This window comes from Tupaia chinensis, unplaced genomic scaffold (assembly GCF_000334495.1).
Source record: "Tupaia chinensis unplaced genomic scaffold, TupChi_1.0 Scaffold146687_1, whole genome shotgun sequence".
NCBI classification, from domain to species: Eukaryota; Metazoa; Chordata; class Mammalia; order Scandentia; family Tupaiidae; genus Tupaia; species Tupaia belangeri.
In genome coordinates this window covers 4959862-4984957 of record NW_006206544.1, presented here as the reverse complement: position 1 = coordinate 4984957, position 25096 = coordinate 4959862, and the positions used below count along the sequence as shown (strand labels likewise).

Below are 25096 nucleotides of genomic sequence, written 5' to 3'. Positions count from 1 at the left end.
AAAACCTGAAAGAATTTACCAGCACCAGACCAGATCTCCAAGAAGTTCTCAAGGGTGTGCTATATCAGGAAAATTAAACACAGACACATGGAAATTAGAGTCCCAAAACTAAGAAAGTAGCCAACTTAATCATAGGGACAAGTCTGGAGTTGAATATTATATACCAGAATTTAATTAGGAAAATTGAACCAGAACAGAAGATAAAAGTACATGAGACTGATAGGTTCATGCACCTACCATTTGAACAGAATCCTAACCTGTTTCCTGGCTTTAAGCAAAGTTCCTTGGCGTTTCTTTGATTTAAGTTAAAACTGGTTTTCTTAGTAGTAATGAGTGAACTCACCATTGAAATTAGTTAGATTATGTAGGAAATTGTGTGATCAATGATGCATTGTGGGTGGGAAGGGAATGGAGGACAATTTTGGACACCGGAGGTGGTGTGAGAGGAGGGTGGGAAGGGACAGAGGGTCAGAAAGAGGGGTGGAAATAATTCTAGGAACTAGAATTGGAAATATTTTTTTTTGTAATGTGCATGATTGAGTCACTATGCAGTGTGTACTGGATGGGAGATTGCATTTTGTGTGCTGTGATGATGCTTAGGGAAGGAATGTAAATTGAGTTACCAAAAATAAAAAGTTTCAGGAAAAAAAATATATCTATTCAATGACTGCAGTAGGATATGTAGCCCCAGCTAGGTGCTACTTTATACGATGCGTAAAGTTAGACTTGTGTTCATGGAAATGTGTGTGTCACCTGCGTTTGCTATGAGGGTATTTGGATTGATTAGGGTCTTTGGTGATTCAATAAAATGTGGGGAGAAAACAGTATAGAAATCAAACATAGATATCAGAGACAGTGTGGGAGGAGAGCGGGAGGTGGCAGAGGGTAAGAGATATGGAATCAAGGATGGGGGGAAAAAAGCAAAACATACAGAAAGCAAGAAATGGAAGATCATTTGCTGACAATAACATGTTTGTTGACGTGCTTGATTGAGACAATATACAGTATACTCTGGATGGAAAATCTCATTTTGTATGCTGTAATGATGTACAGTGAATGAATGCAAATAAGTAAATGGGAAAAAAAAAAGAAAAGAAACATTTATAATACAACAAGTTATCTGTCATATTATAAAGATTTTTTTTAATCTAAAATGTTTAGTAATGATAAACCCTCTAACTGGAATATTAGTCCTTTGGTAGCAAAATGGCAAAACATGTATTGGCGAAGTGAAAAAAAGGATTACAAAACTACATTGCAATGACACCTCAGTAAACAGTTCAGGTTTCAAGTGATGCAACTGAAAAATTTTCTTACATTTCCCCTGTAATGTGGTTATGCCACTTTTTAAAGATGCTTTAATTGTAAGAAAAAAAAAATAACTATCTTCTCATTAAATTACCTCCCTTTTAAAGTTGAGATTTAGAATATAATTCATCTTGGACTACCAGGGGGTGTGGAGGTTAAGATGCTGACCTCCCACACACTATCCCCCATCTGCTGTTTCCTTACCAACTTGGCCTGATGGGATTGGCATTCCTTGGTCTCTCGTCCTTGCCAGTCCCCCAACACCTACACCAGAAAGTAGACAGCCATTCACCTTAATAGCCACAACTCCTAGAATGAGGCTTGTTGTAAGATAAAAATTGTAAATAAAAATTGTTAAAAATAATTCATATTTATCCAAATTTGGCACCTACCATGCATTTTTGTAATTATTTATTGCTCATCTGTTCCCTAGAGTAAGCTAGGCATTCGTTTTTCTTTTTTTTTTTTCTCTCTGATAACATACCTCTGTGTTTGGCAGGGCTCATAAGAGTTAAATAGATATTTATAATCTTAAACTTACTACACATCTCAGAAATGAGAAATTTAATTGGTTTAGACAGACCCTTTAAAATACAAATAATATCCTAGGAAGAAGAAGGCTCTTATTCATACTGATCAGTGCACGCACTAAGCAATACTCACAGGAACAATCACATCAGTGTTACTGAGACAAGGAATGATATGAGAGTGAAGCAGAGTGGACAGGAGGGAAGATAAGCAGACAAAGAGGGGGCAAAGCAGTCATAAGATCTATAGGGGGTGGACGAAAAGTCTATGCACAACAACAGGAAATAGGAGACAGGAAATTGGCTCAGAAAAGTTTTCAGAAGGCCACACAGAGTCCCTGCCCAGAGCCCAGGTATTACTGAGTGCTTACAGCCAGACCTGTACCGATGACACCTTTAAATGCGTGTTCTTCTACAGTCCTCACCACAGCTCTGCTAGACAGGGTATTATTATCTCTATTCTAGACATGAAAAAAAATAGAAGTTTGGATAAGTTAAATACCTTGCCCCAGACATCCTAACAGGTAGGTTCAAAGCCACACCTGTGGCTATGCTAAAGTCATCGCTCATAACCCCTGCACCCGATGGCCAACGGCTTCTTTGCAATTAGTAGTAGATTTAGCAGCAGAATATAACTATTCAGGCCTTAAGTATAGTCTACAAAATAAATAGCAGACACAGACGTGGTTAGAAAGTCTACAAACCTCAGTCTTGTCATCCTCAATTCAGACAAGACCTCAGGATGAGGCTAGTCCCAGTTCATCCATAATGTAGACCCCTCGTTTAGCAAAGCAAAGACTCAACTCCCGACGTTGTTAAGGAAAATACAACGTGGCTTCCACCTCAGTTTAAGCATCCTACACACATCTAAAAAAAAATGAACTTTCATTCCGAACTTAATTTTTTAAATGAAACAAACATCATTATTTTAACTTCTCTTCACATATGTTACTTCTAATTCTTAGTCATTTTATCCCGATCCAAATTCCTTCCGACCCTGTGACCTGGAAATAAAGTGGTAATGCAGGTACAGTGAGGACTGGTCTTTAGGCGCCTGACAAAAACCTAAGTAATTCATACATAGAATTTTTAAAGCCGTATTCTTCATACTCTTGTGAGAGCATTTTAGATACTCTGATGATTTAAGCATCCTAACCCTAAAATTGCACGGAGGGTTGCTCAGGAAGGAAAACAACTTCCCAGCAGAGTTCATCTCTTCTTGAAATCTGAAACCTTCGTCTCAAGCACAAGGTCACAACGAAGGGAATGCAAAAGATGCCTCACCAGCTGGGAATTCCCTGAAATGGGTGTGCGTCATCCGCTCAGTGTCACTGTGCTCTCCAGTGGCCACATCATCTCTGCAGCCCTGGTGGAAGACCACCCCCAGGGAAGAGTGTCTGTCTCTGCGGATTCCCTGCTAAACACGAGTCTACAGGTTATCTCCTCTTGACGGATCTATGACTTCTTAAAGTCTCTCCCTGACCCAGGGATAAGAAAACAGAAACAGGAAAGCTTCTGTGACATATTGAAGTCATTTTCATTTGTTTTTTGTTTTGTTTTTGGATTTTTTTACAATTATTTAACTTTAGTTATTTATTTATTTAAATTAGACCAGACAGGGACAGAGTGAAAGAGGGAGAGGGAAAACGAGAAAGCAAGCCACCAGGTCCAGGACTCGAACTGCAGTCAGCCACATACGAGCCCAGCACATTAACCACCATGCCACCTGCCAGCCCCTATACTAACAAAGAAACCAACAAGCAAAGCCCTGGCTCTGGTTGCTTCCTGTCTGCCCGAGGTGTCACACTCAAAAGTAAGGCATGGTGATGACTGCATGACCATATGAGAATGCTTAACACCACCGAACTGTACACCTAAATGTGGTTGACAGTATATGCCATGTTGTGTATTTTACCACAATTTCAAAATGGGTAAACACAAGTTTATTTAAAAGAGAAAAATAGAGATCTGACTGTATACCAGGTACTCCCCTTGATCTAGATCTTTTGTTTGATTCTGCACCTGTTAAGACCACAATTGACTCAGTCATTACTACAAATAGACTGCTGCTAGAAAGGAGGAAGACACCACTTTACTCGATTATTTTCAGAGGAGCTCTCTATATGTTACCATCTTTTGTTCTTTCACATTTTGTCATCCAGTTATTCATTCATTCAACAGATATTTATCAAGCACCATGCACCAGGCACAGTTCTAAGCTGACACTCAGTGTTCAAACAGTTCCAGACAAGCTGGTGAACAGCTGTTGCCCTGCCACACTCCACACTGCCCACTCTCAACTTCCCCATGATGAGCACAACAGGAAGCCTCTAGGACCCTGCCCCAGTTTTGTGGCCAGCTTCCAATTCAACGAGAAAATGCCTGGGCTTAACCCCTTGTTCAATAGTTTATCACCCTCTCGACAAAGCAGTTCTCTACCCTCCGGTCTTGGAAAGAAACAATAAGTAAATGCATAAACAAACAAGGTGGTATCAAATAGGAGAGCATTGTAAAAATAAAAATAAATAAATAAAGCAGCAAGAGGCTAATGGGTAACCAGGGGTGTAGATAAAAGGGTAGAATGTGAGAAAAAAATCTTTGTGAAGGTAAGACTAGAAGACCATTTATGTCTATAAATGACTCTGTCTATGGTATTCTGTTACAACAGACACAAACTGGACTGACACGCCATGCAGGCTACGTGGCTGCTGCAAAGATAAAAAGTTCTTTGTAAAGATCGCCCCACTGGGGCCAGCAGGTAGAATGATGGTTAAGGTGCTGGACTCCCACATGGTCAACTGAGGTTTCAGTCCCAGACCAGACGGCTAGCTTTCTCACTTTCTATTTCTCTCTGTCTCTCTTTGGTCAATATTTTTTTTAAAAAAAAGAATCGTAATAAATTAAATAATTCCTTTAAGAAAAATTGCCCCCCAAAACTTAGACTTATTTAACTAGCAGCATTAAAATATGTAGAATTTAAGGAGATGTATGTATAATGCACATTATTAACCATTTTCTTATAAAACTTGTGTCAACAATCAAATGCATTCAGGTAGAATAAGTAGAATATTCTCTTTAGGAAAGACTACAGTTGTTTCTTTTTATTAAGGTTTGTGTCGAAAGCTCTCTAGGGAACGCATGTCCAAAATCAGAAAAGAAAATCAATTGGGAATGACCAATCCGAGAGTAGTCGCTCTACACTGTTCCTCAGAGCTGTAATTGGAATGTAAGACAAGCTCCTGCTGTCCTCGGCATTTCTAGCCCCATGTCAAGACAACGTTTTCTCCCTTTGATTACTTCAGAGTGGTGGAAACGTCTGCATTAGAAGATGTATTTTATTATGGAGTATTTGATCACAAGCTCAGTGCCTCCAAATACAATCACAAAACTTCATTTCAAATGCTAGAGGTGCCCTGCTAAAAGGAAGGGCCACCCTAAGCAAAATGCACAGAACGGACATTAAAAAAGAAAGAAGAGAGAGAAGAAATGAGGGAGTGAAAGGGAAAGAAGAAAGAAAAGCATCAGATGACTTCCTGGTGGCAAATCCTTTGTGACAAGGGACCCACAGACAACATGCTCTCAAAGCACGACCAAATCCTGCAGGAAAGACACACGTCTTTACATGGCTTGACTCCAGAGACTGGTAGATGCCCTCTACATATTTCAACCCCAGGGTCAATTATGGGTCTCAAGTGAGTAGTAATTATCAATGCAAAGTAGGAAATAAGCAAGCCTGCTTAACTCAACTTACCAGCACTTCACTGAACCTTCCTGCCAACAACCAGCTTTCAGATATGCTCTTAAAATAACACCACTAGCCTGACTGGTGCCACAGTTCATTCTGACGTGCTAAGAACTAGAAGGAAATCTAACCCTCTCAGATTTTTTTTTACAGATTAAAAAAAACAAGTAAAGATATGAGAGATAAAACAGCATACTCATTATCACAGAACCCTTTTAGGAATGAACACCTTCAGTTTTTCTGATTCCTTACCAATATTAATTGTACTGTCCTCTGTAGTCCATGAGCAAGGAAAAGTGCCACAAGTGGTAACTCAAAGCTTTACTGCAACACATCAGGGGAGGGAAAGAAGGTAGAGCTGGGCAGCTCAGTCCTAGAATAGGACCCTGACCTGCAGTCTGGCTGCATGCCTGCCTCTCCTCCCAGCCTGTACCCTGCAACAGCTGGCAGCCTTTCAAGCCCACCCCTGGAACTTCTGGTCTGATGTGGCAGTTTGATGTCTAGAAGCTGGGGCCCCCTTCTGTCAAGGTCTTCAGAACAAGGTTCTTGAAACGTCACATAGCAGCGTGGCTCCAGGTTTCAGACACATGCCAGCCCTCCCTAAGGATGAGGGAAAATGGCCCCTCTAGTCACCCTGCCTTTAAACCAGCCTGTTCCTACTGAGTATCACACACACCCCTGAAAAGCTATTACACTTTAGTCCTGATCGTTTCGGCCGCCTAAGTCTTTGCCCAATCCCAGCACATGCAGAGAACTTCAGAAACATCCGAAGTTCTGTAGCATGCACACATGAAATTCACACTATTTTACTGCATGCAACAACAAAATTTATTTTTTTAAGAGCAATGTTTGCTATAGGGCTTATGAGCTCACTGTAGAGACAGAGAGACAGAAAGTGAGAAATCACTCCCCAGGGGGGATAGCCACACCACAATCCCTTCTCCTCCATTTTCCTCTTGGGATTTTGAGCATGCATGCACACATGCCTGGCATGAGTTTTAAGCCAACCGCTCTGGGACTTGAACCATGGTCAACTACATGGGAGCCCAGCAATGTAACCATTATGCCATCTGCTGGTCCCATAGACAACAAAATTTCTAATGGAAATTATTTTTGAGAACATCTTAGCTAGTTTTCAGGGAAGCTATAGGATTTCTATTCAGTTTGCCAGTTGCAAACAGTTAGACAGGTGAATGAATTGATTCTTTAAAACAATAATAATCCTCCCCTGTGCAACCTACAATTTCCTTTCCTAAAAAAAAAAAAAAAAAAGAACATCTCAATAGTTTAGTTTAGTTTTAGTTTTTTTGGACTCTTTCATAATATTTTAATACTTTTCCCATTCCAGATCAATTCCCAGCTGCTAATGATCTCCACCATTTCCCAATCCCATTAAAAAAACAGTGGTCTGGCTTTTAGGTTAGCATTTCACTGACCTGATTATAGAAAACAATCATGAAGGAAGTACTTACAGCATAAGCACCTATCAAAAATGCTGCATTTGCTCTTTTCCGTTGGTCAAAGCAGGTGTAGTGCACAATTTTCTTTCTTGATAAGCTGTATGACTAGAATGAGGGGATAAAAAAGAATTAGTATAATCACAGACACAATGGTAACTATACAGAAGACAAATCCCATCTCTTAACTCTCAAGATGTGTCACAAGCTATAAAACCTAACTTTCAGCCATAATTTCTTTTGTGTTTGAACATGAGTATTTGAGGGCTTGAGAGCTAGTAACTCAGACATTTTACAGCCCAATCATAACCTAAGAATTGACAATATGACAAATTTGTTTCCAAGAAAGAACACTGATATGTGGAGAAATAAATTATTAGCATTTCTGTTAGGAACTATTTTTGATAAGTTACCTTGTTCTTATATATAAATTACTCACTCTCTTTTGCTCCCTACATTCCAATCCAACTCCCCAAAAAGTTAACTATACTTAAATGTGTCAACCAGTCTATTATCTTCTCCAAAATTTTTTATTTTCACAAACCAATATTAGTATTTTCTTTCTAGGATGTTTTATCATAATTTCCTTTTAATTTTTTTAAAAAATAAATGGCTAATGGGAAAAGATGAACCATCAAAACGATTACATCAGAAAATATCTTAATACAATAGCCATACATTAAATTCATGGATTAAAAAAGTTATGAAGCACTTGCTATATGCCAGGCAATAAACTGCATGCTAAAATGTAGAGCCAAATCCAAAATAAGCAACATGGTATATGTACATGCTAAACATAATAGATGTGACAAAAAGATCTCTTAAAATGAAATAAAATCATTAATCAAAACCCAAATAAATATAAGACACTAACACTGGTGTAACTAAATAAAATCTGCTCGATTTCCTCACATTTCGAAAGAGCTATAGTATACTAACAAACGGTTTCAAATATAAAAACATATGGACATTTTAATATTTATCTATAAATTCATGTTAACTACAAAAACAGCCTTTTAAATTTTATACACTGACTACAATCCACGGAGAATCGCTGCTTCTAGAACCTCTTTAGAAATGTAAACAGAGAGGGCTGGCTCCGTGGCCCGTAGTTAAAGGAGCTGGATCCTCCATGGCCAACCGTGCAGTCAGTTAGAGTCCCAGACCCCACAACTTGAGAAACATGCCAGGCACATGTGTGTAAATGTCCCAAATCCCAAAAGGATGGAAGGAGGGAAAAGGATTCATGACCATGCTCCATGGAGGAGGGTGCTTTCTCCCTCTCTGTTTTTCTCTGGCAAAAAAAAAAAAAAAAAGTAACAGAGCAACTACAGGCATACCTCACTTGACCTCACTATTGTCTACAAGGAAAAGAAATGCTTTCAGTTCTGGACTATGCTAAGATGAAACTGCCTTCTGGCTTCCACATGTAGCCAAAGAAAACACAGTTATGTGTCTCCCAGCACTGAGCCAGAGAACCCTCATCACTCCGAGTGTCCTTGCTTTCTCAACTTAGAACAACAGAATGCCTGGATGTTTCTTTTTTCTATTGTTTATTCGATGTTTTGCCATCTGTTGCTCTCCATCAATAAGTTATTTTTGATTTGCTAGAAAGCGAGTGAAGGTTCTTCACATTTGAGCGTCTCCTATAGTCTCTGAACCCCAAATACCTGAAGACTGCCTTCCATGGGCCAGGCTCTCTATAACCATGAACCAGATCCAGCATAAGGACTCGACTCAACAGTTTTTTTGGCTCCCAGCTTTCACTATTTGCATTTCCTGGTTTTCTAAAATACTTGCAGGAAAGAAATAACAACAATCCATGTTGAACTTTGGTTTATTTGTTTTAATGCTCTATTCTACTATGAATAGAGGTATCATAATAAAAACTATTGCTATCATTTAATGATGTGGAATTGTAAATTGATTTACAAATCCACGTATCCAGACTGACAAACTCATAAAACTGCCTCATCACCAATGCTTGTTCTTTGTTTCATTTTGTTTGGGGAGTTTTCCTGTTTGCCTCTTTTTGCTAGTTTTTGTTCTCTGTCTTTTTCTAAACTATTATATGCAATACCAGCCTGGAATGGAATCCAGGAAGCTAGAGGACAGAATTTTGAAGGAGAATTTCTTTTTCTTTCTTTCTTTCTCTCTTTCTTTTGTAATTGCCAGAGGGCACATGCACTCACCAGAGAGAGACAGGAGACACAGAGAAGGAAAAAGTACCCCCCCAGTGGGGCTTGGTCATGCCACAATCCCTTCTCCTCCATTTCTTCATCTTATTGGGATTTTGAGCATGTATGCATATGATCTCAGCATATTTTCAAGCCATCAGGGTCAAAATTCAAACCACTGTCAGCCATGAGGGATCCAGCTCCCTCAACTGCTAGGCCATGGGGCCCAGGAAATTTCACTATATACCTACACATATTTTTTTTTAAGAATGATTTTATTTAAGTTTATTTGTTTGTTTGTTTTAATTTGACCAGAGAGGGACAAAGTGAAAGATAGCAAGAAAGAGAAAAAGAAAGTGAGAAAGCAAGCTGCCAGGTCCAGGACTTGAACCGAGGTCAGCCATGTTAGAGTCCAGTGCCTTTAACCACTTACCATGTCACCTGCTAGTCTCTATTTCTTTTTAAATGTAATATAATACAAGTTAAAATTTTAAGAACCTTAAAAGATTTTTTTTAACTTTACAAGTATTTAAAAATTATATCAAATAGTAATCTTCATAAAATCTACCTAGAAGGCCTGACAGGATGATTAAAGGTGCTGGATTTCCACACGGCTGACCATGGTTCGAGTCCCAGATCTGGCAGCTTGCTTTTTCACTTTCCCTTTCTTTCTCTCTCTGTCTCTGTCTGGTCAAATAAAAAAAATAATAATAACAAATGGAATTAAATAATACGTAATTCTTTTTTAAAAAATGACTGAGAAAGTTTAACTATTTAAAAATATTCCTAAGGGAAGCTACCCACAGAAAGCAAATGTAACTGACTCCTTTTTTCTTTTGAGAGCTTTCTTCCTGATTTTTAGGAAATAGGTAAAGCTCCTAGCATTTATTTTTAGATGATTTAAAATTCAGTTTTCACAGTTAAGTCTCAAAAGTACTAGTCAGAAATAATCTTTTGCTTAGTGAAGATTGGCCAATATCTCCTAGGTCAGATGACTAACAGTTGAGTTCTCACTCAAGGAATCAAACGTAGTTCAAAGAAAATGATAAGGTAGAAATAGAGTATGTACTTAGACCTTGTCCAAATTTCCCACTTTGCTACAAACAGACCCTCCACTTATGAGCCACCTGCCCCACTGTGATTCTGTTCACCAGAGGAGATATTCTGGTAAGGAAGGAAATTTTTCAAGGATAATAAAACATCTTTTTTTTCTTTTTGATAATAAAACATCTTGATAGTTGTTTAGCTGATGTTTTATTTAGACTGATATACAAAAGTTCTTTTTTTTTTCCTTTCAAATATTAAACATGCCCTTCTGAAACATGAAAAAGAAAAATCCTACCTAATTTATAATCAAAGTATCCTAGAAAATACAATACTAGTCTGTGGAGACACTGACGACTAAAGTACTTTAAAGGAACCTTAACTCATTCTTCAAGATCTTTCATGGAAGAACTTTACATACATGCAGAGAAACAAAGGTATAGTTTGGGGATACGAGAGTTCTACTTTGTGAATGAGCCAGTAAATGTTTTCTCGAATTCTGCCCCAATACCAAGGGAATGTAAACTTCCAAATGGGACAGCTGCGTCTCCTTACTCTGGTTTGTCTCCTTCGTGGTAGGGCATGCAGTCCCACACTTTCAAGAAGCTATGCCTTGGAACCAGCAGTTAGTGTAGTGGCTTATGTTGCTGGACTCTCACATAGCCGACAGCGGTTTGAGTCCCAGACCCAGTGGCTTAGAACTCACACCAGGCGCGTGTGCGTGCGTCCCCAAGATCCGGAGAGAAGAACGGAGGAGAAGGGATTGCGGCATGGCCATCCCACTGGGGGGTGATTTCTCACTTTCTGTCTCTCTGTCTCTCTCTGTCTGGCAAGCGCACACGCCCTATAGCAAAAACCTCTCCAAAAAAAAAAAAGCTATGCTTTAACCCATGGCTTGCAGTGAGCTGTCTGCTCAATGAGATTCCTTTTGCTTTACATGAGAAGCTGGAGACTACCAAAACACTGTTTATAATAGCAAAGTAAAGTTTAAAAGTAGTCAAATCAGATGATTACAGTCTTAAATATAAAGGCAAAGATGTCATGGAGAAATACCAAGATCTCTGGAGTACTTGCCTGTTCTGACATAAGGCTACACATGACCCCTTACAGGTCATAAGTCGCAGCCACCACCCACCCTATATTTTACATTTCCATCTTGAAACAGGTTTATCACCCTCTGGATCTTCTTAACCTAAATGGACACAGCCAAGCCTTTATAATAACAGCAAAAAAACAGGAAGTCCAGCAGTTGGCATAATGGCTATGTCACTGGACTCCCATGTAGTTGATCACAATTCGAGTCCCGGACCCGGTGGCTTAAACTCACGTCGTGCGTGTGTGCGTGTATGCGTGTCCAAGATCCCAAGAGGAGAATGGAGGAGAAGAGATTGTGGCGTAGTCATCTTCCCTGGGGAGGTGATTTTTCACTTTCTGTCTCTCTGTCTCTGTCTTTCTGGTGAGCACACGCACCCTATAGCATTTAAAAAAAAAAAAAAAAAAAAAAAAAAAAAAACAGCAAAAACACCACCACCTAACATTTATTGGTTACTTGCTTCATTCCATCATTTTCCAAAGCAAGAGGAATAGTGCTCGAGGGATCAAATTTCACTGGACACGGAGTGTCTCCAGGAGATGCTGGGCAAGGCACAAATGTGATAAACACACTGCACTTCACCAGCAGAGCACAGGGCAGGAGCCAGAGAGGGCCTGCTGTGATCATTTACACAGCGGGTGTGGCAGGCAGAGGAATCCAGAACTCTCTCTGAGCCTGACCGTTTTTGTGAATCTCAATGATGAGGCCATACTAAGTTCTGTGACTCATAATTTAAATAATGTTTAGGTTGAATTGGTCAATATTAGTAAATTTTTTTCAGAAATAAAAAACTAAATCTAGACTCAATTATATTTTATTATTGTATTATATTTCATCTTTCTTAAGACACTGGTTCAGAATCACCTAGAATACTTATTAAAACCCAAATGGTGGGGACCCAAGCACAGAGTTCTGCTTTGGTGGGGCAGGGCTTGTGAATCTGCATTGATGGGTTTCCCCAGTAGTGCTGACACTGCTGGTGCAGAGAGCACACACTGAAGTACTACTCTAAGAAACTGCTAAACTTTGGAGAAGAGTAGCATAAAAATGTGATTGGTCTGGGCCAACCAGTGGTGTGGTGGTTAAGGCGGCTGGATACCACATGGCTGACCGCAATACGAATCCAGACCCGGTGGTTCAAAAAATGCATGCATGCTGAAAATCCTGAGAGGAGGAGAGAGGAGGGGTATTGTGGTGTGGCCATTACCCCCAAGGGAGGTACCTTCTCACCTTCTTCCTCTCTCTCCCTCTGGCAAGCACATGCGCACTATCACCAAAAAAAATTTTTTTAATTAACATATGATTGGTCTCGCCCTGGTAAATATTTAATATGGACACTAAAACACTGTCCATCTGATAAAGTAGCCCCAAAAGAACTTGAAACTCTTTTATAAAAGAACTCCAAATTATGCTATATGCTTTTACTTTTTCTCTTTTTTTTGGAGAAGTTTTTGCTATAGGGCTTGTACACTTGCCACAAAGACAGAGAGAGACAGAGAGACAGAAAGCAAGAAATCGCCCCCCAGCGGGGATGGCTACACTGCAATCCCTTCTCCTCCATTCTCCGCTCAGAATCTTGGGCATGCACACTCGCGTGCCCAGCATTAGTTTAAGCCACCAGGTAGGGACTAGAACCACAGTCAACTACATGGGAGTCCAGAGACATAGCCATTATGCCAACTGCTGATCTTGCCATATGCTATTTTAAAAGCATGCTACAAAAAACACATTCTCCCGGATTCCTCAGAAAACTCTATTACAATCTGTAAATTCATGCATCCCAGGCAAGTTAGCTTAATGGTTGTCATTAAGTGGACTTAAATGGTATTATTTCACAGGTTCCAGAGTCACATACTCTCAAAGGCCAAGAATTTTAAATGAGCCAGTTGGCAAACTAGGAAAGCATTTCCGATCCAAAGCATACTTGGCTCCCCCATGCTGCTCCAGGCAGGAATCTGGGTCCACAATTGTCAGATACTGCAATATTTAGAAGAAGCTAACAATCCAAAATTTTGTAAAATGTTCCATAAATTTCAAATGTTGACTATGAATTCAGATTTTTAAAATAGTATTCATGCCCAATGAAATAAGTCTGCAGATTGAATGAGCCCGTGGGCGAGCAGTCAGCCAAATTGAATCTGAGTGCAGACACTGGAGATCATTCTATTGGTTCAATCAACATGAATTGAGCAGCTGTCATGTATCACTTTGCTAAGCTATGTAGTGACAAGGGCTGCCCTCATATTTGCACAGAATCTAATGAATACTTGATACAAAAAATTGGCCAAGACTTACTATAAACACAATATTACAGAATAAATGCATAGAGATACATTCAAAGCACACAAGAACCAAAGAAATTATCTTAGTTACAGGGTACAATATTTGTTTCATTTAAGAAGGTTAAAAAAAGGGACCAGCAGGTGGCATGATAGTTAAGACACTGTACTCCCACATGGCCGACCACAGTTCAAGTCATGGGCCTGGTAGCTTGTTATCTCACTCTCTCTCACTCTCTCTCTCTTCAAATTAAAATAATAATAATAACAAATAAAATTAAATTTAAAAAGATTTTTAAAAGGTGGGATTTAATGTCGAATATTTATCAGTTAATATCATCAAACCTACAGGAATTTCCTGTATTGCTTACCTGAGAATGAAAGTTTTATCCTTCATATGTAAATAATGATAATTGTACAATACATCATACAGATATTTAATGGTACTTGTAAACCAAATTTCAGTATCTGCTACATGGAACAATACAAATTAAGATGAGGGTATAGATCCCAACCAGACATCTTCTATCTTGGAAAAGAAACCTATGTGAAAGGTTGAATTCTAGTGGGTCACTCCTTATGAAAAGCAAATCATAGCAACTCAGAGAGAAGAAAATTATGGCAGGCTACACAAACCACAGCTAGCCCAGGCTCTCCTTAAACTGTGGTAACATACATAAATCATGCACTTGTTCAGCTTAGGTCAGGAAAACATAAACTACTTAACTATTTCACAACAAAAGGTGATGCAATTAAGCTCAAAGCCAAAAAAGAAAAAAGAAATGAAAGCTGAATGATCAATTTTAAGAAACATAGATTTTAAGCAGCCTTTGGTGAATGTTTGCCATGCTTAGAAGTCTAACTTCAGGTGACTTGGTTAGAACACCACTTAATGAAGCTGTGCGAACTGGTCTGATTGAGCCTAGGAAGACATTAGTATAGCCTAGATTATACACTCTTCAATAAAAAAATAAGAGCCCATGCACGTCCCTAAACAAGCGCACTCAGCCAGTGACAGCGGTCAGATTAAACACATCACAGCACAGAGCATGGTGACCCAGGCGTCATGCTCATACAAGTGACTAGGCTAGCCCACGAAGGCCATAGCGACCAGCACCGCCACAGCAGCCAGTGGTCATCCCACTGCACAAGCGATACAATGAACAGGTCTTCTGGGAGCAGCCATGACCTCTATATGTTTTACCTCCAACTTTCTCAGGAAAGGGATATTCTTGAAAATGTTCTTTGGCTGTACAAAACAAAATATGGTTTATGTTTTTATTTTGAGCTAACATAACAGAATGAGTAGCTCCTTTAAGAAGAAGAAGTGTCTCTGTTGGTCCACTTCATTTCACACTCAGTACGTTAATAAAACAGCAGCACATTTGACTAGAGTAGAAGTCAGAATATCAAAGAAAAGTAGCTCGTAAAGGTGATTTGATCATGATGGTAACACAGTTGTAGGTGTACTGGGCATTCTCTCTAAACAGGGTTCCGCTGGCCTGAGGATTCCTGAAAGGGCATGAGGGCCCTTGCATATTTCCATATATGCAAATCCCGTGTGAATCAACACTGCTTGAAGTCCCCCTCAGCTGACAGTCTCTTTCAACTACATGAACTATCTCCAGAAGCGCATGAAGAAAATTCAACATGGTTTTGTAGTTCCAATAAGAGGGTGGTCTAATCATGACGGCAAGAATTCTGTGTACCACCCCCTGATGGCACAGGTGCCTGGTGCGCAGGACAGGATTACTGCACTGACTCACTCAGCAGCAAGCATGTTCCCGAGCCCCGCCATCTGCCAGGTACTTTCCGTGCTTCAGTACAATCAGTCATTTCATGATGCCGCCCCCCTGCCCCTTTGGCCCTGAAAGGGCTATGAGGGATGTTTTGTAAATGTGAAATTACATTCTGTGAATGTTCTTTTAATCCTTTTTCAAATAGTCCTCAAGATTACTGTAATTGTCTTGTTGATTCATAACAGCAGGTATTAAAAAAAAAAAAAAATCACTGCCCTAGAAAATGTCCCCATTTTTTAGAGACCTTTTTTCCCTCAACTGGGGTTTTATTATTCTCTGAGAAAATGTGAAATCAATCTTTAAAATGGTATTGGCTCTTTTAGAAAAAGCCAATTCAATCATATTATGTTTGTAAAACATGCAGATTATTAAATTAGTCATTGAGGGTTTTCTTTTTTTAAGCTTACTTATTTATTTCTTCCATGAGAAAAAGGGAGAGAAAAAGAGACAGTCTCTCCCAGCAGGATCTTCATGTTACCATCACCCACCACGAAAGCCAGCCAGGATCACAGACATGGGATCACAGACATGAGCACGCTTGGAGGGCACAGGTAGACCTCAGCGCAGGGACCGTGTGGCCTCAGCATTGTGGTGTACTGCACCCCTGCTGCCACCACAGCTGGCCGGATTTCGCTAACTAGGTGAACAGAAGGCATTCTGGGATTCTGTTTTAATACTCTAACTTTGTGTCTTGTTAATACAGTCTTTTCCTTTAGAAGCCCTTATGTCCCACCCAGTCCAGTGTTCTTTGCATTGTCTATGCCAAGGAGCCCTTTGAAAACCTGACAAAAACTATAAATCATTCCAGAGGAAAAATGTAAATACACATAAATTTATATATATAATTCCAGGGGTTTAGGGACTCCTGAAATACCAGATTAATCATTTCTGCTCTAGCCTATCAATCATTGGTGACATCTTACAGTAAATAATATATGTGCTCTTACAAATGGTTCTCCAATACATCTTCCCTCTTTTCATTTCTTTCCCATTGCAATGACTACTGGCCAAAAATAGCAAACAGCAAACTATAACTACTGATTTTTTTTTTTAAAGGAAAGCCACGTTTTTTAACATTTTTAACATTTATTTATTTATTTATTGTGATTTTTGGGCTACTGAGTCCAGGACTTGAACCACAGTTGAGCATGTGGGAGTACAGCACTTCAACCACCAAGCCACCTGCTGCCCCCATAAATCTTGGTATTTACAATTTTTTTTTTTTGAGAGGATTTTGGATATAGCGCCCGTGCGCTCACCAGACAGAGAGACAGAAAGCAAGAAATCTCCCCCCAAGGGGGATGGCCATGCTGCAATTCCTTCTCCTCCATTCTCCTCTCAGGATCTTGGGCACTCACGCACACACGCCTGGCATGAGTTTTAAGCTACCAGGTCCGGGACCCAAAACGCGGTCGACTACATGGGAGTCCAGCGACATAGCCATTACGCTAACTGCTGGTCCCGGTATTTACAATTTTTAAAAGTACAGTTGAAAACACACAGTAGTTTTTTTGTTGTTATTGGAACAGAGATTTTTGCTTTTGGACCTTAAGTCTAAGCAGATGTTTGATGGATAATTTTCCATTCTAATCAATATCATTAAAACGAAGGCCATGAGGAATTAAGTGCAAATGGACACCAGAAATGAGAGAGCATCAACTTGAAAAAATATCCTTCGAAAGATTTGGGTTTGGTATAGAATACTCAGCAAACTATTATCTATCTACATAAGGCATTGAATAAAAAGGAAAACAATCGGGACCAGCAGATGGCGTAATGGTTATGTCACTGTATTCCCAGGTAGTCGACCACAGGATTGTGGCAGAATGAAGCCCTGTCACAAAGACCTATCTCCGTCTTTTTCCTTTCCCTCTATATTTCCCTTTTGCTATCTCTCATAAAGAAAAAGAAAATAGTGTCAAGTTATTCAGAGAAGTGAAGGAATTTGAGGACAGAGCCAAGGCCATCGGAGTTGGTATCTAAGGTGTCGCTAGAGCAGTAGCATAGGGAAGGTAAAAGGCAGGTAAAGGGTTAAGAGATCAGTGTGTGGAGGGTGTGAGCACGCTGAGGGGAGACTACCTTCTGAAACCTCTGGAGGCAAATGAAAAAAAGGGGCTCTGTAACAAGTCAGCAGACTCATGACAAGGTCAAGGAAGTTCCCTGTGTTTGTGCTGAGTACAGGGGGCACAAAGATATGTAGCCTGTCCCCATCCTCTAGTAGTTACGGTCTAGAGAGGAAGACGAAGCAAACAGGTACATACAACTCATCAACAATCAGATCTGCACAGAATTATGAGAAAACAAAGGAGGCACCTCCAACCCAATCTGAGAGTGCAAGGAGGATGTTTCCTAGATGGTGGTGCCTGATCAGAGTCTAAAGAATGAGAAGGCATCGAGCCAGAAGGAAAGAGCATTCTGGTAGATCTGGACAACTTGAACAAATGCACAGAATAGCTGGTACACTGCAGAGTGAAGTGTAAGGAAGGCTAGGAGTGTCAGGGTACCACAGTTCCCAATCAGTGCATGAAATTATCCACTGGGGACGCTGGCAAGGCAAACAAGGCAAAGGCATGGAGGCAGGGTGCCCAAGACCTGACCAAAATAAGACACCATGGGCTACAGGTGAGACACCAGCAGGGAGCCGGTGGACTGAGAGACAAGGGAGACTGAGGTACAGATATCACAACAGAGTGGGAGACACAGACTTCCAGGTGAATGATAGAATGATATATTCCAGTGGGAGAGCCTGGAGTCAGGGTTCTTCAAAGTGAAGCAGATGGAGTAGCAGTAATGGTCACTGAAGTAAAAAGACAAAGGAGTCTCAAAGCCAACCTAGGACAACAAAGTGAAGTAACAAGGGCCATGCTGAGAGTGAGCGTGGGAAGCTTATAAACCAGAAGTGCAGTTATCACCAAAGATGGTGGAAAGAACAGGAATAATGCAGCCAAGAGCCATGAAACCACGCCCTGACGACCTCACAGGCTTGGACAAGTCAAGTACCTCTCCCAATCTCCCCTTCTGAGTCTTGACTAAATGGTCATTTAGATTCCTAAGGAAGAGTTGGTGGTGCAGTGAATGTGTGTTTAATTATAGATGGGAAGATTTTAGATTCCTAACATACTGGACAACTTTCCTATGTAGAAATGATAGCTCTGGGACCAGTAGGTAGCATAATGGTTATGTCACTGGACTCCCATGTAGTCGACCGCGGTTCAAGTCCCGGACCCAGTGGCTTGAACTCACACCGGGCACGTGTGCATGCATGCCCAAGATCCCGAGAAGAGAATTGCGGTGTGGCTAACCCCCCTGGGGGGGAGGGGGGGTGATTTCTCGCTTTCTATCTCTCTCTGTCTTTCTGGCAAGCACATGCACCCTATAGTGAAAAACCTCTAAAAAAAAAAAAAAGAAAGAAAGAAAAGAAAGGAAGAAAGGGAGAGAGAGAGAAAGAAAGAGAGAGAGAGAGAGAGAGAGAGAAAGGAAGGAAGGAAGGAAGGAAGGAAGGAAGGAAGGAAGGAAGGAAGGAAGGAAGGAAGGATAGTTTTAAGGCTAAGAAGAGGGAACACATGCATTTCATGGAATAACTGATTTTTTTTGTACTTCCTATCAGAATTTACAAATTTTACATTAGTAACTTTTTTATATGGGACCTGAAATTTTACAAAGCTCTTTTGCATATATTTTCTCATATAATCCTGACTACCTCCCTGTGGGAGCTCTATAATTCCCATTTCCTGGATGAATACATTGAGATTCCACAGGCTAAAGAAACTATTGTAACTTTGGACTGGTAAAGTAAACTTTTTTTCTCCTAATATAGAGATTATACATCACATGCTTCACTGAGATAACCCACGACTTGTTAACTTCTGGGTTTTGAAAATTCAATCCTCCAGCAAGTAATAGAGTACCCACCAACTATCCCAAAGCCAAAAACGGCATTCCAGGCATCAGCAGATTACCTGATCACTGAAATGAACCCAGTAGACTTTCCAAACTTTATTAAAGTTTCATAAAGCTGAAAAAAAGCTTTATTAATGAAAGCAAAGCAAATCCAAATAAGTCTTCATGTAGTCTTACCCATACTATTCTGTATAGCATACAATTTAAAAAAAATCTTAATTTAATCCATCTACATTATGCAATTGCTATAAGTGAGACTGAGTCAGACCAGTGATTTTGTTTTCCTAGTAATGATTCTTTTCTCATTGGTCACTCCAGGTAGTACCCAGGTGTCAGATAACTAATTATAACACTCACTTCTTACCAACTACATACTAACATGAGCAATCAAGAAAGCAAAAACATTGAAGAAATGGACTTCCACTATTTATTATCTTTTTTTGTTAATTCAGTCATTAAAAGTTCATTTTACCTAAAAAGGATATTATTTATTTCCTTGGTGATTACAAAAATCTCTTATTTTCTAAACTAGTGACAGCAGCTTCTTTTCTGAAAAACATAGATCTGGTTTGGTTAAAGAAATTTGCAAGGTTCAACAGGTGGCATAGATGTTAAAGACCTGAACTCATACATGGCCAATTGCAGTTTGCATGCCCAAAAGGAAAAATGGAAGATAAGATATTGAGCATTCCCCATGAAGGGTGCTTTCTCACTTTCCTTTTCTCTCCCTCTCTGTCTATCTCCTTCCAGTGACCCCATGCACCCGCTGGAAAAATTTTAAAAATGAATAAATAAGTATTTAAATACATGGAGTCTCTAAAAAGGTTACAGAAAATGTTTATTATTAAAAACACTAATGGGCTAGGTAATGGTATTGTATTACATAATGGTAATGCAATAATGCAACTAGACTCACATGGAAAAGGTCCTGGGTTCATGTCCTAGGCCGTCCCTGAGCACGCTAGACCCACATGCTTGGCTTCTGTACAGGCCAGCTGAGAGTGGACTTGTATTGCATGAGGGGACTTTATTTGGGGTATCTGTCCTGACTCTCTCTTTGTCTCTCTCTCATGAAAGAAACAAACCTTCTTTTAAATGCATTTTTTTAAATGTTGACACCAAATAAACTTGTACTTTAATTCCATCTTCCCAAAAAAATCTGAAGTACTCGTGTATAGCTTTTCAAGTTAGACAAAATTGTATGCATGAATTCCTAGAATAATAGAGTATATTACATTATATATTATATGATTATTGACTAAAACTATTTATCTTTGGTATTATCCCAAGACCATTTAGCAATCTGTGCTCATTACAAAAACTTGCGAATTCATAAATATACAATATATTCTACATAAAATTCTCTATTAGACTCTTATACCTAAATTTAATAAAAATCAATCAAATCAAAGATAATCACCCAGTAATTTATACATACAACATACACTGTGCTATATAAAGACAGTAACATTTTATCTAGCAAAAAGAACAAAATACCTGATCACTAGAATTTAGTGGCTATGTGGGGCCTAGTAGGTAGTGCAGTGGTTAAGACGTTGAACTCCCACATGGTTGACTATGGCTCAAATCCTGATCCTGGTGGCTTAAAATTCACATTGGCACACATACACATGTGCTCAAAATCCCAGGAAGAGAATAGACACAAGAGATTATAGTGTGGCCATCCCCTCTGGGAGGTGATTTCTCACTTTCCCTCTCACTTGTTTCTCTGTCTCTCCCTGGCGAGCACACACACTCTATGGCCAAAAAAAAAAAAAGAATTTAGTTGTTATCTATAAGAGCATGCTTTATAGTATCTGCCTTACAAATTGAAAATATAAGATCTTCATTTAGAAATTGGAGGGAAAAAAATAAACATTACTTTCCAAGTGATTAAATAAGTTAATTAAAACTAGGAATATATTGAACGGATGTCAGTTTTTCTTATATCCTCATTATTTAAAGGGGGGGGGGGGGCACATGCCAAAATCCATGTATAAGTACAGAAAATGAAACTCATCCCTCATGTGAGGAAACATAAATATTGAACATATGACCCAAATTCTGTCATATCTGGTAAAATCCATGCTTTCTCACTGCTAGCTCACAAAACTTCGATCTCGACCAGAAATGGTTGTACTTCAGAGCCCTAGGTCTGACGAGCCCTGTCATCATCTGATAATAGTGTCTACACGCAGATCTGAAGGCTTCCGAAAAATTATCCTAGGAGGGAATTTGATAGACTCATGACAACAGCCTAAAAGGATTTGTTCATTCTTTCTTAGATCACAATTGCAGCAACTTTATCCAGCTCATATTGCAATTCATCCTGAAAAATGAAAGAGGTTAACATGTCCTTTTGTGGTGTAATTGGGGGTTCAATTTCAACTTCTATGTGAACTACTCATAAAAATTTCCAAAGACAGGACTACCTGGAAAACAATGTGTGTGTGTGTGTGTGTGTGTGTGTGTAGCACTCCCATTGGATAGATTCCACAGTTCAAACATTTTACTACCAACATATAAACATCACTACAATACTCACTTTTAGTTTCTTGTTTAGTTTACAGCAGTATCTGTACACCATTGCCAAGTTCAGAGGTCCAAAATCTGCATAGAAACTGAAATATAAGAAAAACAAAGGATGTCATCTTTAGTAGATAAAACGTTCAAAAACATCAATGTTCATGTTTAACTTTACTAAATTTACAGCCAAATTTTAGTTATTTTTCAAGAATAAGGGTTATTACATAAGTTATCTACTTCATGGTAATCTAAATAACTAATGGCTTCCACCCAACTAATATCTTCCATTTATTTGGGCCAGTCTCTTAAGAGGGAATTAGTTGGACAATTTAAATGAGTTTTTATTATTAAGTATGTATTTGTATCTTCCATGAGAGAGAGAGAAAGACAGAGAGATAAAGACAAGTACCCTCGACAAGGTCTTAATGCCACAATCCACCCTCAGCCAGAGCCAGTCCAGATCACGGCACATGAATGTTTCCCAGCATGTATAAGGAGGCTTTGGGATGTAAACCCAGAACCTTCCCATATGGGTCCAGCCGCATTATCTCTGCACCATCTGACCACTCGTTAGACAGTTTAGAGTTTTGTCACCTTTTATCACCAAGTCACTTAAGTGAACATACTGAAAAGCAGGAAAGAACCAACATGAATATATTACATAGCCTATTCTGCAGCTTTTTTTATTACCTACCTGATCAAAAAGCTGTGCACTCAAGATTCCCATCCAACTGTTCCCTCAAACACTGATCTCAATTCTCAAGTATCTTAAATCCGGTGATCTTTTTTAGTTTTCATTCTCCTTGAGTTTTGTTATAAGATGTACTGGCTCCTCTCTCTCCCCCACCATCCCTTACACCTCTAAGATGTAGCTATCAGTCTGTAGATCTTCTCTTTTATTTACTGTCATGAGTTTAACTGAGAAGCCTCAGAAAAAAAAGATGTCTCCTCCTCTTAAGATCCAGCATCAGGCTTCTACTTGCTGGGCCTACCATCTCAGGCCCTTCTATCACCTAAAACTCAGAATGTCTAAAACTCAACCCAACTTTCCTTCGAATTAGCCCTCCAGACTGAAAATCACTGTGCTTCCAGTCACACAGGCATGACGCCTCTCGATCACAATAGGGCCACAGATAAATATTAACTTAATTCTTACATATCAAACGCCACCATTTTGATTTATCTCTTTCCTTTCTGTTCCCACTTTGGCAATGGAAGTCTAGCTCCTCTTCATCTCACACCTTTACTGTAAAAATTCTTTCTCCCCTTTCCAAGTATCCCATACCCCACTAGAGATTAATCTTCATGAAATCGCACTTCTTGCATATCCTCCCACTATTTGAAAATGCTGAATGGCTCCTTACTGTCTTCGAAATAATTTCCTGGTTCAGCAATCAAACTCTGTACAAATGCCCTAATCTCCTAGCTGACCTTCTCCTCTGGCAAGTCCTAAAGGTAAAACCGAAGGTGTTTTAGAACCTTTTGAGTAACATTTAATATTAAAATGTCCTGGTTGGGATGCAGCAAGACTGTTTCGATTCCAAGTTGCCCCTCTGCCTTGCTGTGGAATCTTGAGCAAATCGGCATCTTTCTGCCTACTTCTCATTCCCAAATACTCCACACATATTCCTAACCAAGCTGCTGCTCCCCTTGTGCTCCTGACCTGGAGGGCCCTCCATTTCTCTTCCTGCTCTACTCCAGCTTACTCACAATTTGGTTCAAATCCTCCCTTCTCCAAGAAGCCTTTTCAATCACCCTTAGGAAACACTAACCCAAAGTTCCCAACATTTGCCATCTGAGCCTCTCTTGTGGCCCACACACACACTGCCGTACACTGCAAAGCATGATAGGGTAGGAGAGCCTATCTTCTCAACGACGATGTAAGCCTCTGCTCAGGAACTGTGTCGTATATCTTATATGCTTAAAGAATACTTATTTATAATATAAAACCTCAACAAACGACCGTTCACTATGAATTGTTCGCTCATTAATGTTCCAAGTTCAATTAAGCCTAGAACTCAAGATTACTATATACCAACAAGTTGCCAAAAATTCATCCCATAAAAGACCCTTATTTTGAGGGAGTCATTTGACTTATTTTTTCTGCCACCCAAATGACACTATCATAAGGATGTCATATAAACTATGTCAGATCTGCTAATAGCCACTTGCCATACATAAGTAACGAATATTTAACTTGTATATTTTATCTATGCTAGGCAAGTTAGCAATATTTTAGGAGTTATACTGTAAGCAGCACCAAAATCAGTTGTCAGCACACAGACTTCATGAGATGAACACAGAGTTGCCAAAGAAAATGTGCAATGATTTGAAATAAAAGTTCTTGATTTATTTCTCTTTTTTTTAGAATTATTTTATTTAACGTTATTTATTTATTTATTTTAATTTGACCAGAGAGGGACAGAGTGAGAGAGAGGGGAAAAGTGAGAAAGCAAGCCACCAGGTCCGGGACTCGAATCGTGGTCAGCCATGTAGAAGTCCAGTACCCTAAACCACCACGCCACCTGCTGGCCCTCAATTTACTTCTAAAGTTCCAGTGTTGTGTTGTGCTGTAAAGAAACACAGGGACCAGCGGTTGGCATAATGGCTATGTCACTGGACTCCCATGTAGTCGACCGCAGACCCAGTGGCTTAAACTCACGCCAGGCGCATGTGTGTGCATGTCCAAGATCCCAAGAGGAGAATGGAGGAGAAGGGATTGCGACGTGGCCATCCCCCCCCCCAGGGGGGTTATTTCTCACTTTTTGTCTCTCTGTCTGTCTGTGTCTTTCTGGCACGTGCACATTCCCTGTAGTAAAAACCTCTCAAAAAGAAGAAGAAGAAGAAGAAGAAGAAGAAGAAGAAGAAGAAGAAGAAGAAGAAGAAAGAAACAGAAAATATCCATGAACCCAAAACGAATTATGTCTGTCCTGAGCTATCAATCACTATAAGACCAGACAAGAACCCACTCAAAAGAACCAAACTGGGGACCAGCAGTTGGCGTAATGGCTATGTCACTGGACTCCCACTTAGTCGACTGCGGTTCGAATCCCGGACCTGGGGGCTTAAAACTCACGCTGGGCGCGTGTGTGTGCAAGATCCTGAGAGGCGAATGGAGGAGAAGGGATTGCGGGATGGCCATCCCCACTAGGGAGTAATTTCTCACTTTCTGTCTCTCTGTCTCTCTCTGTCTGGCTGGCAAGCACACACGCCCTATAGCAAAAACCTCTCCCCAAAAAAAAAA

At 39.8% G+C, this 25096-nt stretch overlaps 1 protein-coding gene across 6 annotated transcripts in view; it reads right to left on the bottom strand.

Moving 5' to 3' along the window:
- CDC14A (cell division cycle 14A) overlaps positions 1-25096 on the bottom strand; it is a 198803-nt gene that overhangs the window by 145394 nt on the left and 28313 nt on the right. For all 6 annotated transcript variants that reach the window (XM_006169037.3, XM_006169034.3, XM_006169035.3 and 3 more), the window contains exons 3-4: positions 21872-21947; positions 7050-7142 (exon numbers count right to left, since the gene is read on the bottom strand). In XM_006169037.3, the coding sequence (XP_006169099.1) occupies positions 7050-7142; positions 21872-21913 (135 nt within the window). In that variant the 5' untranslated portion in view covers positions 21914-21947. The remainder of the gene's footprint in view (positions 1-7049; positions 7143-21871; positions 21948-25096) is intronic.